This window comes from Oncorhynchus nerka, linkage group LG2 (assembly GCF_034236695.1).
Source record: "Oncorhynchus nerka isolate Pitt River linkage group LG2, Oner_Uvic_2.0, whole genome shotgun sequence".
NCBI lineage: Eukaryota > Metazoa > Chordata > Actinopteri > Salmoniformes > Salmonidae > Oncorhynchus > Oncorhynchus nerka.
Genome location: NC_088397.1, coordinates 68,390,646 through 68,404,549, shown reverse-complemented (window position 1 = coordinate 68,404,549; position 13,904 = coordinate 68,390,646). Strand labels below are relative to the sequence as shown.

The 13,904-nt window shown below is 45.3% G+C and overlaps 1 protein-coding gene across 5 annotated transcripts in view; it reads left to right on the top strand.

The window, feature by feature from the left end:
- The window catches only part of LOC115140382 (inositol 1,4,5-trisphosphate receptor type 1-like), a 207,660-nt gene that overhangs the window by 179,171 nt on the left and 14,585 nt on the right, over positions 1–13,904 (top strand). For 4 of the 5 annotated variants that reach the window (XM_065001818.1, XM_065001816.1, XM_065001812.1 and 1 more), the window contains 5 exons: positions 659–823; positions 2,603–2,792; positions 3,249–3,344; positions 4,740–4,873; positions 9,044–9,209. In XM_065001818.1, the coding sequence (XP_064857890.1) occupies positions 659–823; positions 2,603–2,792; positions 3,249–3,344; positions 4,740–4,873; positions 9,044–9,209 (751 nt within the window). Of the gene's footprint in view, positions 1–658; positions 824–2,602; positions 2,793–3,248; positions 3,345–4,739; positions 4,874–9,043; positions 9,210–13,904 lie in introns of those variants that run through there. The other variant, XM_065001819.1, reaches the window with a different exon arrangement.

Below are 13,904 nucleotides of genomic sequence, written 5' to 3'. Positions count from 1 at the left end.
CATGTAGTGCATGTCCTGTAGGATCACTTTGTCTGATGGTCATCATGGAATGTCACGTAGTGCATGTCCTGTAGGATCACGTTGTGTCTGATGGTCATCATGGAATGTCATGTAGTGCATGTCCTGTAGGATCATGTTGTGTCTGATTGTCATCATGGAATGTCATGTAGTGCATGTCCTGTAGGATCACTTTGTGTCTGATGGTCATCATGGAATGTCATGTAGTGCATGTCCTGTAGGATCACCTTGTGTCTGATGGTCATCATGGAATGTCATGTAGTGCATGTCCTGTAGGATCACTTTGTGTCTGATTGTCATCATGGAATGTCATGTAGTGCATGTCCTGTAGGATCACGTTGTGTCTGATGGTCATCATGGAATGTCATGTAGTGCATGTCCTGTGAAAATATTCAGATTTTATGCATAGAAAGACAACATATTATAGGCCTTGTTATAAGCACGAATTAGCGTTTTTCTGTCTTTAGCAAGTTATACAGCATTATGGCTGGATACTTTAAGTTAAGCATTACCTCACAATCCATTATTGGTCAGGTCTCCCTTGTGAAAGAGGTCTCTGACCTCAATGGAACTTCCTGGTTAAATAAAGGTTAGATCAAATAATAATGCTAATAAATATGAATGTCTTCTGTCCCTGCAGGTGTGTAATAAGATCATCTTCTTGATGAGTTTTGTGGGGAACAAAGGGACGTTCACACGGGGCTACAAGGCCATGATCCTGGACGTTGAGTTCCTCTACCACCTCATGTACCTCATCATCTGTAGCCTGGGGGTCTTCGTCCATGTCTTCTTCTACAGCCTACTGGTATATTTACATATATATTCTGTATGTTAATATATATTGCTGCTGGTGAACACACAGTCATACTTAATAGGAAGCTGTCTAGCAGTATAAGCTAATGTTGGTAGAAACCTCAATGGCCAAACTCTGGTTCAAAAGCCTTTGGTGTGGCTCCGAGCACAAACAGGGCATATTTAAGACAGACAGACACAGACAGACACAGACAGTAGGCGGCACACAGACAGAAGGCGGCACACAGACAGAAGGCGGCACACAGACAGACGGAGTCACACACAGACAGACGGAGTCACACACAGACAGACGGAGTCACACACACAGACAGACGGAGTCACACACACAGACAGACGGAGTCACACACAGACAGACGGAGTCACACACAGACAGACGGAGTCACACACAGAGACAGACGGAGTCACACACAGAGACAGACGGAGTCACACACAGAGACAGACGGAGTCACACACACAGACAGACGGAGTCACACACACAGACAGACGGAGTCACACACACACAGACAGACAGACGGAGTCACACACACACACACAGACAGAGACGGAGTCACACACACACACAGACAGACAGAGTCACACACACACACAGACAGACGGAGTCACACACACACACAGACAGACGGAGTCACACACACACACAGACAGACGGAGTCACACACACACAGACAGACGGAGTCACACACACACAGACAGACGGAGTCACACACACACAGACAGACGGAGTCACACACACAGACAGACGGAGTCACACACAGACAGACAGACAGACAGACGGAGACAGACAGACGGAGGCACACAGACAGACAGACAGGCAGGCAGACGCACGCAGGCAGGCAGACGCACGCAGGCAGACGCGCGCACGCAGGCAGACGCACGCACGCAGGCAGACGCACGCAGAAACACACACAGACGCAGGCAGACGCGCACGCAGGCAGACGCGCACGCAGGCAGACGCGCACGCAGGCAGACGCGCACGCAGGCAGACGCGCCCGCAGGCAGACACGCCCGCAGGCAGACACGCCCGCAGGCAGACAGACACAGGCAGACAGACACAGGCAGACAGACACAGGCAGACAGACACAGGCAGACAGACACACAGACACAGGCAGACAGACACACAGACACAGGCAGACAGACACACAGGCAGACAGACACAGGCAGACAGACACACAGACACACAGGCAGACACACACAGACACACAGGCAGACACACACAGACACAGGCAGACACACAGACACACAGACACACACAGACACACACACAGACACAGGCAGACACACACAAACATATACACACAGACACAGGCAGAAACACACAAACATATACACACAGACACAGGCAGAAACACACAAACATACACACAGACACAGGCAGACACACACACAGACACAGGCAGACACACACACAGACACAGGCAGACAGACACACAGACACAGGCAGACACACACACAGACACACAGGCAGACACACAGACACAGACAGACACACAGGCAGAGACACAGGCAGACACACACAGACACACACACAGACACACACAAACATATACACACAGACACAGGCAGAAACACACAAACATATACACAGACACAGGCAGACACACACAGACACAAACCTTGTATTTCCAAACTAGACAAAAATACCTCTACAAAGGTCAGAAAAAAGTAATAATTCCAAACAGAAAAAACAAGACAATCCAAGAAAATAATTTTCTGTCTTCCATTCTGTTTCTACATTAGGTCTAGCTATAACTCTGTGTTGTTTCTCGTGCAGCTCTTTGACCTGGTGTACAGGGAGGAGACTCTACTGAACGTGATAAAGAGTGTGACCCGTAACGGTCGCTCCATCGTGCTGACAGCAGTGCTGGCCCTCATCCTGGTCTACCTGTTCTCCATCGTGGGGTACATCTTCTTCAAGGATGACTTCATCCTGGAGGTGGACCGCATCCCCAACACCACTCTGGGTGAGTAGGAGACCATAGAAATATTACTTCCTGCTTTACTGCTGTGAGGGAACTCAATATGGCGTAATTGATGAGAATTGGGATGCCCGTTAATTCTATGGAGACCAGGGATGTTTATTAGGCTGGTCCCAGATCTGTTTTTGCCATCTTGCTAATTCCTCAACTCCAACAGAGTTGGTAAAACATCACTTGGGCCAGGCTAGATGTTAATGATCTGTTAAGAGGAAATTATTTTTTCACGGCTTACTGAGTTACACAGTCACACAATAACCAACATCCCTCACACCCCGGCCTGCTATAATATATAGTACAGGGAACACAATAACCAACATCCCTCACACCCCGGCCTGCTATAATATATAGTACAGGGAACACAATACAATATTGTTATGTGGAGGTGTTGTTCTTCCGGTTGTCATTAGCACATGTTGCTAACTAACCTGATGTCCCTTGTAGAGAACGGGGTCAGTATGCCCAATAAGCTGGTGTCTGATGGGATGTGTCGGTCTGAGAGTGGAGAGAACAACTGCACCACAGAGCTTCAAGTGGATGGTACAGTACAGTACAATACTCCAGCAAACTATATAATAATATATGGCCTACTGCAAAAGTTTCTGTCAACCAAAATCATTTCTCAAAGGCCTTTTATCAGATTACAGCATGTGATCATTATTGTGTGTGTGTGTGAGACAAACTAAACCAATGATTGGCTCTGATGCAGTTGTGGCGGACTCCTGTGTTGTCATGGAGGCTTGTAACCCATGATGAAACATAATATCCTGCATCGAGGACAACACTCCTCGGTATCAGACAGCTACGGCTTGCCCGATGCTCACCTTGAATTTAATTCCGCTGTTCTCGCTACATACATTCAGTCTGAAACTGCCATCCTAGAAGTCCTTTGTGTGACTTCAAAATGAAAGGCGTTGTACAAAACAAATTCATTAGCGATAGGTTAGATTCGTTAGAGACGATCCAATCAACGTTGATAGCGTCATCATGTGGGCCGGCTCTGGCCCAACCCATTGGTTTCTGGGACCAATCAGAACGGTCAGAATGTGTTAATTCTAGAAATCATAGGGGAGTGGTGCAAATCCAGACTCATCATGAAGAAGACACGTCAGTTGGCCGGAGCGATGTGGATGGGTATCCAGGCAAATCTACTGCAGCACTGGACTGGCCTGAGGCTGCAGGGGAAACATGCTGATCATTCTGTCTATCATTCCATGTGTCACAATGCTGCCATTGGCAAGGACATTATCACCTTTATTGTTGAGGCTAGGTTGCAGGTTCTACCAACAAAATATAATCTAGGACTGGTACCTGCCCGGCAAACCATGACCTGTTTTGAATGTTACACACTGCGTCAAATGTAATAGGGACTGTTGCACATTTACATACTAGACAAGACCGCCTCATTCACCTGATAGCCAGTGAGGTGGGAAAGCACACATCCGTAAACACTCCTATGTAAAAGGAAGTTGATGTGTTTTCCTGTGTACCGAATCTGCCAGATATTGTCGTTGTGGGGGAGGTTTTCATTTTGGAAGTGGGTTTCTCATTTGATTGTTATAGGAAGCAGGCTTTATTGACAAGTTTCTTAAATACCAGCCACTCGTAATCATGTTTTGGAGAGCCTTGGATATATGTGCAAGTTGTTGGCACTGATATTTGGCATTCTTGTCCACGTACATAGGCTTACTGTACGTGGCCTTCAGATTGCAGGCCTGTCTAAGACTAAAGCAAAGCAACCGGTGAGGTACTGCTCTGTTTCTGCCTTTATCGGCAGCCTCTCTGTGTGGAGAAGTGGCGTTTTGTTTCCTTAAGTGTCATTGTAACCAAGACCTTTGAAACGTTTGTATTCTTTGTGTAATGTGATTTGTGGATTCAAATGAATTATTTAAAATGTGTGTGTGCTTAACCCTCCTACCTGTCCCTCTCCCTCAGACTTGTTGGATGACATGGAGGATGGCAAGGAGCGTACATGTGACTCTCTGCTCATGTGTATCGTCACTGTGCTGAGCCACGGCCTGAGGAGTGGAGGGGGGGTGGGAGACGTCCTGAGAAAGCCCTCCAAAGAGGTAAGCACACAGACCAGACCCCCACCCAGCACACTCTGGAGAGAACAGAGCCCCTATTCACAAAGTGTCTCAGCGTAAGACTGCTGATCTAGCAACAGTTCAGCCTTTTAAATCATGAAGAAGAAGTTTAAATCATGAAGAAGAAGGACCTGATCCGAGACCAACACATACTTTGAGATTTTCTGAATACCGATCCAGACCCAGTTCTAATATAGAGTTCAGTATCATCTGTAGAGTTGAGATTTTGTTTACAGCAATACATATTTTCCTTAGAACCATTCCAGCTGTTAGGCCTCCCTGTGTGGAACTTGGTAAGGTCTGGAAATACACTATATATATATATATATATATATATATATATATATATAAGAGTATGTGGACACCCCTTCAAATTAGTGGATTTGTCCGCTACGCCTGTTGCTGACAGGTGTATAAAATCGAGCACACAGCCATGCAATCTTCATAGACAAACATTGGCAGTAGAATGGCCTTACTGAAGAGCTCAGTGACTTTCAACGTGGCACCGTCATAGGATGCCACCTTTCCAACAAGACAGTTTCATCAAATGTTTGCCCCGCTAGAGCTGCCCCGGTCAACTGTAAGTGCTGTTATTGTGAAGTGTAAAGATCTAGGAGTGACAACGGCTCAGCCGCTAAGTGGTAGGCCACACAGGCTCACAGAACGGGAGCGCCGAGTGATGAAGCGTGTCTGTCCTGGGTTACAACACTCACTACCGAGTTCCAACTGCTTCTGGAAGCAACGTCGGCACAATAACTGTTTATTGGATGCGGGTTTCTATGGCTGAGCAGACGCACACAAGACTAAGATGACCATGCCCAATGCCAAGCGTTGGCTGGAGTGGCGTTAAGCTCGTCACAATTGGACTCTGGAGCAGTGGAAACGTGTTCTCTGGAGTGATGAATCACGCTTCACCATCTGGCAGTTCGACGGGCGAATCTGGGTTTAGCGGATTCCAGGAGAAAGATACCTGCTCGAATGCAAAGTGCTAACTAAAGTTTGGTGGTGGAGGAAAAACAGTCTGGGACTGTTTTTCATGGTCCGGGCTAGGCCCCTTAGTTCCAGTGAGGCGGCAGGTAGCCTAGTGGTTAGAGCGTTGGACTTGGAAAGGTTCCAAGATCGAATCCCAGAGCTGACAAAGTAAAAATCTGTCGTTCTGCCCCTGAACAAGACAGTTAACCCACTGTTCCTAGGCCGTCATTGAAAATAAGAATTTGTTCTTAACTGACTTGCCTAGTAAAATAAAGGTCAAAAAATTAAATAATTAAAATAAATCTTAACGCTACAGCATACAATGACATTCTAGACGATTCTGTGCTTCCAACTTTGTGGCAACCGTTTGAGGAAGGCCATTTTCTTGTTTCAGAATAACAATGCCCCCATGCACAAAGCGAGGTCCATACAGAAATGGATTGTCGAGATCAGTGTGGAAGAACTTGACTGACCTCAACTCCATCGAACACCTTTGAGATAAATTGGAACGCCGACTGCGAGCCAGGCCTAATCGTCAAACATCACTGCCTGACCTCACTGAAGCTCTTGTGGCTGACTGGAAGCAAGTCTCCACACCAATGCTCCATCATTTAGTGAAAATATTTCCCAGAAGAGTGGAGGCTGTTATAGCAGCAAAGGCGGCACCAACTCCATATTAATGCCCATGATTTTGGAATGAGATGTTCGACGAGCATGTAGTGTAGGTTTCCTCCGAACTCCGTCAGACCAGATGATGACATAGAGCCTCATAGAGAAATGTCTACTCATGTCTTGAACCGGTACACAAACTGGGTACCTCCTAAGAAGGTATTTTGACCTGTAGCCTACATTTGATATGAATGGCAGTTATTTTTAACTTAAAAAAAAGAATAACTTTAACCAGAAACTTTTAAATATCAATCTTTATTTATACAGCACATTTCAGGCATGGAATGCAACTCAATGTGCTTTACATGGAAAAAACAAATAAAAAAACTATGAAAATAAAAATAGAAAAATGTACTACACAACAAACATAACATAAAAAAAACTAAAGAATGACACAAACTAAAGAACTAAAAAGGAAAAGCAAAACTAAAAATAATATATTTTAAATATGTCCACAGTGTTCGCCCCCCTCAGGTTCTCTGGCAGGGGGGCATAATAACTAAAGGCTGCCTCTCTCTCCATACCTCTTGGTCTTAGATAATTAAAAGGTCAGTGCCAGAGGACCTGAGGGATCTACTGGATACATAACTTAAAAGCATGTCTGACATGTATTGGGGTGCACAATCGTGGATTGATTTAAAACCCAATAGAATAATCTTAGAATGAATTCTAAAACTCACAGGCAGCCAATGCAGAGACCTTGAAACCGGTGTAATGTGTGCTCTCTGGTCTTGGTCAGTACCCGTGCTGCAGCATTCTGTATGTTTTACAGTACAGAGACCTTTAAACCGGTGTAATGTGTGCTCTCTGGTCTTGGTCAGTACCCGTGCTGCAGCATTCTGTATGTTTTACAGTAGAGACCTTTAAACCGGTGAAATGTGTGCTCTCTGGTCTTGGTCAGTACCCGTGCTGCAGCATTCTGTATGTTTTACAGTACAGAGACCTTTAAACCGGTGTAATGTGTGCTCTCTGGTCTTGGTCAGTACCCGTGCTGCAGCATTCTGTATGTTTTGCAGTTGACCAATGGCTTTCTTGTGTAGACCAGACAGGAGAGCATTACAGTAGTTAAGCCTGCTTGTAATACAAGCATAGATGAATCTCTCTGTATCAGCCTGAGTGAGAAACGGCCGCACCTTGGCAATGTTCCAAATGTGGTCAAAAAAAGCAGTTTTGGTCACATTGTGTGATTCAAAATGTTGTTCATAATCTAAAATAACACCTAGGTTTTTTACCTGCTGTATTCCGTGGAGCTAAAATCCTCTGGTGACACAAAAATGTAAAGTTGCGTATCGTTTTCGTAGCAGTGAAAATCAATGCTGTGCGTTCTGATAACCCTCCCAAGGGGTAGCATACTGTATATAAACTGAACAGTTCCGGACCCAAAATCAAACATTTGTGGAATGCCACGTGATATGTATTTTCTCAAAGGTTTGATTTTGGGTCCGGTACTGTTCAGTTTATGACACTCTTGACCGGTTAAATAGGTCCTAAACCAATTTAGAACTGGACCGGAGAGACCAACCCACTTCTCCAGTCTGTCCAGAAGGACATCATGGTCAACCGTGTCGAATGCAGCACTTAAATCTAAGAGTACAAGGACAGAGAGCTAAATATTTTCAGTGCAAAGCTTTTTAATCTTTGCCCACAAAGCTTTAAAATGCTTGTTAAGGTTAAAAAGAGGTGCTTGACGAGAGAAGAGCCTGTATACGGTGCCCGACATTTCAGCCTGTTTGCGTAACTGTTTCTTGTTGTCGTAACTGTGTGACATCTGGCCGCTTGCACCTGTGTTCTTATGTTTCAAATCAACACACATGATTCAGGGCCGATTAGGCTAAGCCCCTGCTCATAACCAATGGCCCCTGTTCTGCCTTTATGTAAAAACCAGGGCCGTGTTCAATATAGTCACCAAATGGAAGGAACAGGGAGGGACTACCTGGACCTGTCCAATAAGAGACAGTCATTTCCACCTTTCATTGCAAAACATTTTCAGTTGTGTACCCAAATAAACAGGCCACGCTATCTCTCTGACCCAGGTCACGTCATCATATGTCAGCCCAGTAGGATACTGGGCCCCACTTTCACTGTCTAACATTTGGCTTTTTTCTGACCTTATTGTCAGTGTGTTATATGTTCTGTGTGTTATGTCTTTGTGTTACATGTGCTCTATGTTATTGTTAATCCACAGGTGGGCAACTCCATCCTGAAGGGTCACAGTGTGTCCAGTCCACTACTTACACACCTAAATCAAATAATACTGCTTTACATTGATTTCATTTATTTGATTGGTTCAATAAGTTTATAGGTTGAGCTGTTAGTGGTGGGACCAAACATCTGTTGGTCATCTCTGGTTTAGTCTGTACACCTCACACTTTGTCAATTTCTACTCAAAGTACCAACAATAATAGCTATAATGTGGTACAGTACTGTATATGTTGTTACCTGGAGTTTATAATGCTTTATAATGTGTTATAACCACTCCTCTCCCTCCAATCCCCCTTTCTCTCTTTGTAGGAGCCTCTGTTTGCGGCCAGGGTGATCTACGACTTGCTCTTCTTCTTCATGGTCATCATCATCGTCCTCAACCTTATCTTCGGAGTCATCATCGACACCTTTGCAGACCTGAGGAGTGAGAAACAGAAGAAGGAAGAGGTCCTGAAGACCACCTGCTTCATATGCGGTGAGAAGACATAGCTGCCCCGTCTCTAGCCTGAAAAGAACAGAACTACTAGTCACAACTGGGGTAGCCATGTATTCTGAATAATTTGTTTTCAGTTGCTTAGTAGAAAACTGGAATATCAATGTAGGTTTGTTGTATTTTACAAGATATGGTTACATGGTATTTCATCTGGGTGGGTGTCACCTCATGAGTAAGCGCAAGTCCTGAGTATGACTGGAGTATGCAGGTAGTGCACACACACCCTCATGAGTAAGCACAAGTCCTTAGCTTGACCTTCTTCTATGAATGTTAGTTTACTGCTGTCCTTCCCTCTTTTCTCCCTGTACAGTATCTCTCTTTCCTCCCCTTTTATCTAGAAGACTGAGTCATGAAGGCTTCCTGCCTGCCCAGCACTCCTTTCCTCTCTCTCAGGCAGTCAGTTTGTGGGCAGCAGATATATTAGTATTAGTCCAGGACCTGTACTCACATAGTAGGATAAGTTTTCCCTTTTAAATCATATTGAATAAGAGATGGGGTGGGGGGTCCTAGATTAGCACTCCTACCATTATACCTTTTTGAACAAGGCCCTGGTCTGTTGTCGGGTTAAGCTGTATGTCTGTGGAGGTGGTCTATGACTCACACACGTTACATAAAGCCTGATCGGGGGGCACACGGCCCCGTCGTCATGGTTTCATGTGGGAACTGAGGCAAAGAGGAGATGGGAGCGAGATTAGAGGGATTGTCTCCCATCACAGAGAAAGAGATGGTTCTTCAAGCCACTGACTTTGTCTCCTCTCAGCCCCTCCTACAGTTAAAGTATTGCCTTTGTGCCTCTTCCAGTGTAATCAGAAAGTATTCAGACCCCTAGACTTTTTCCTCATTTACTTATGTTACAGCCTTATTCTAAAATGTATAACATTTGTTTTCCCTCATCAATCTACACACAATGCCTACATACAACAATTTAATGTTTTTTTTATCAGTTCCTGTTAGTTTTTTTATGTATTGTTTCTTACATAGTTAGCCCAGAATATGTTAAGTGTTATTACATACACCCAGGAAGTACTACTGGATATGAGTGTGACGTCAACTTACCAACATTACGACCAGGAATACGACTTTCCCGAAGCAGATCCTTTTTTCGAACCACCACCCAGGATATTGGATCTAATCCTAGAGGCCGACACAAGACAGAGTCGCCGTAGGAGAGGTAGACAGCGGCCTCCTGGTCAGACTTCGAAGGCGTGCACACCACCCACCGCTTCCGAGCATATTACTCGTCAATGTCCAGTCTCTAGACAACAAGGTGAACAAAATTAGGGCAAGGGTTGCCTTCCAGAGAGACATCAGAGATTGTAACATTCTCTGTTTCACTGAAACATGGCTCACTCTGGATATGTTGTCGGAGTCGGTACAGTCACCGGGTTGATTCATGCATCATGCCGACAGAAACAAACATCTCTCTGGTAAGAAGGCGGGCAGGGGTGTATGCTTCATGATTAACAGCTCATTGCATAATCATAACAACATACAGGAGGAACTCAAGTAATTTTGTTCACCTGACCTAGAATTATATACAATCTAATGCTGACCACATTATCTTCCAAAAGAATCCTCTTCGATTATAGTCACAGCCGTGTACAGTTGTGGACAAAAGTTTTAATTTCCACAAAGTTTTCTGCTTCAGTGTATTTTAGATATTTTTGTCAAATGTTACAATGGAATACTGAAGTATAATTACAAGTGTCAAAGGCTTTTATTGACAATTACATGAAGTTGATGCAAAGAGTCGAAGGGCAGTGTTGACCCTTCTTTTTCAAGACCTCTGCAATCTACCCTGGCATGCTGTCAATTAACTTCTGAGCCAGATCCTGACTGATGGCAGTCCATTCTTGCATAATCAATGCTTGAAGTTTGTCAGAATTTGTGGGTTTTTGTTTGTCCACCCGCCTCTTGAGGGTTGACCACAAGTTCTCAATGGGATTAAGGTCTGGGGAGTTTCCTGGCCATGGACCCAAAATATTGATGTTTTGTTCCCCGAGCCACTTAGTTATCACTTTTGCCTTATGGCAAGGTGCTCCATCATGCTGGAAAAGGCATTGTTCGTCACCAAACTGTTCCTGGATGGGTAGGAGAAGTTGCTCTCTGAGGATGTGTTGGTACCATTCTTTATTCATGGCTGTGTTTTGGCAAAATTGTGAGTGAGCCCACTCCCTTGGCTGAGAAGCAACCCCACACATGAATGGTCTCAGGATGCTTTACTGTTGGCATGACACAGGACTGATGGTAGCGCTCACCTTGTCCGGACAAGCTTTTTTTTGGATGCCCCAAACAATCGGAAAGAGGATTCATCAGAGAAAATGACTTTACCCCAGTCCTCAGCAGTCCAATCCCTGTACCTTTTGCAGAATATCAGTTTGTCCCTGATGTTTTTTCCTGGAGAGATGTGGCATCTTTGCTGCCCTTCTTGACACCAGGCCATCCTCCAAAAGTCTTTGCCTCACTGTGCGTGCAGATTCTCTCACACCTGCCTGCTGCCATTCCTGAGCAAGCTCTGTACTGGTGGTGCCCCGATGCCGCAGCTAAATCAACTTTAGGAGATGGTCCTGGCACTTGCTGGACTTTCTTGGGCGCCATGAAGCCTTCTTCACAACAATTGAACTGCGCTCTTTGAAGTTCTTCATGATCCGATAAATGGTTGATTTAGGTGCAATCTTACTGGCAGCAATATCCTTGCCTGTGGAGTACTTTTTGTGCAAAGCAATGATGACGGCATGTGTTTCCTTGCAGGTTACCATGTTTGACAGAGGAAGAACAATGATTCCAAGCACTACACTCCTTTTGAAGCTTTGTCTGTTATTCGAACTCAATCAGCATGACAGAGTGATCTCCAGCCTTGTCCTCGTCAACACTCACACCTGTGTTAACGAGAGAATCACTGACATGATGTCAGCTGGTCCTTTTGTGTCAGGGCTGAAATGCAGTAGAAATGTTTTGGGGGGATTCAGTTCATTTGCATGGCAAAGCGGTATCTTGCAATTAATTGCAATTCATCTGATCACTCTTCATAACATTCTGGAGTATATGCAAATTGCATATTATATCCCCCCCATGCACATACCTTGATGGCCCTCAAGGAACTTCACTGGACTCTATGTAAACTGGAAACCATATATCCCGAGGCTGCATTCATTGTGTAGCTGGGGATTTTTAACAAAGTTAATTTCAGAACAAGGCCACCTATATTCTACCAGCACATTGACTGTAGCACCCACGCGGGCAATACACTGGACCACTGCTACTCTAGCTTCCGTGATGGATACAAGGCCCTCCCTTCGGCAAATCCGACCACAACTCTATCTTGCTCCTACCGTCCCATAGGCAGAAACTCAAACAGGATGTACCCATAATTAAAACCATTCAACGCTGGTCTGACCAATCGGAATCCACGCTTCAGGATTGTTTTGATCACGTGGACTGGGAAAGGTTCCGGGAAGGCTCAGAAAATAACATTGATTTATCAAAATCAAATCAAATTTATTTATATAGCCCTTCGTACATCAGCTGATATCTCAAAGTGCTGTACAGAAACCCAGCCTAAAACCCAGCAAGCAATGCAGGTGTAGAAGCACGGTGGCTAGGAAAAACTCCCTAGAAAGGCCAAAACCTAGGAAGAAACCTAGAGAGGAACCAGGCTATGTGGGGTGGCCAGTCCTTTTCTGGCTGTGCCGGGTGGAGATTATAACAGAACATGGCCAAGATGTTCAAATGTTCATAAATGACCAGCATGGTCAAATAATAATAATCACAGGCAGAACAGTTGAAACTGGAGCAGCAGCACGGCCAGGTGGACTGGGGACAGCAAGGAGTCATCATGTCAGGTAGTCCTGAGGCATGGTCCCAGGGCTCAGCTCCTCAGAGAGAGAGAAAGAAAGAGAGAATTAGAGAGGGCATACTTAAATTGACACAGCACAACGGATAGGACAGGAGAAGTACTCCAGATATAACAAACTGACCCTAGCCCCCCGACACATAAACTACTGCAGCATAAATACTGGAGGCTGAGACAGGAGGGGTCAGGAAACACTGTGACCTCATCCGAGGACACCCCCGGACAGGGCCAAACAGGAAGGATATAACCCCACCCAATTTGCCAAAGCACAGCCCCCACACCACTCGAGGGATATCTTCAACCACCAACTTACCATCCTGAGACAAGGCCGAGTATAGCCCACAAAGATCTCCGCCACGGCACAACCCAAGGGGGGGCGCCAACCCAGACAGGAAGATCACATCAGTGACTCAACCCACTCAAGTGACGCACCCCTCCTAGGGACGGTATGAAAGAGCCCTAGTAGCCAGTGACTCAGCCCCTGTAATAGGGTTAGAGGCAGAGAATCCCAGTGGAAAGAGGGGAACCGGCCAGGCAGAGACAGCAAGGGCGGTTCGTTGCTCCAGAGCCTTTCCGTTCACCTTCCCACATTTATACGCTGATTCGATGAGTGAGTTTATAAGGAAGTGCCTTGGAGATGTTGTACCCACTGTGACTGACTATGAAAACCTACCCTAACCAGAAACCGTGGATAGATGGCGGCATTCGCGCAAAACTGAAAGAGCGAACCACCGCATTCAACCATGGAAAGATGTCGGGGAATATGGCCAAAAATAAACAGTGTAGATATTCTCTCTGCAAGGCAATCAAATAAGTGAAATGTC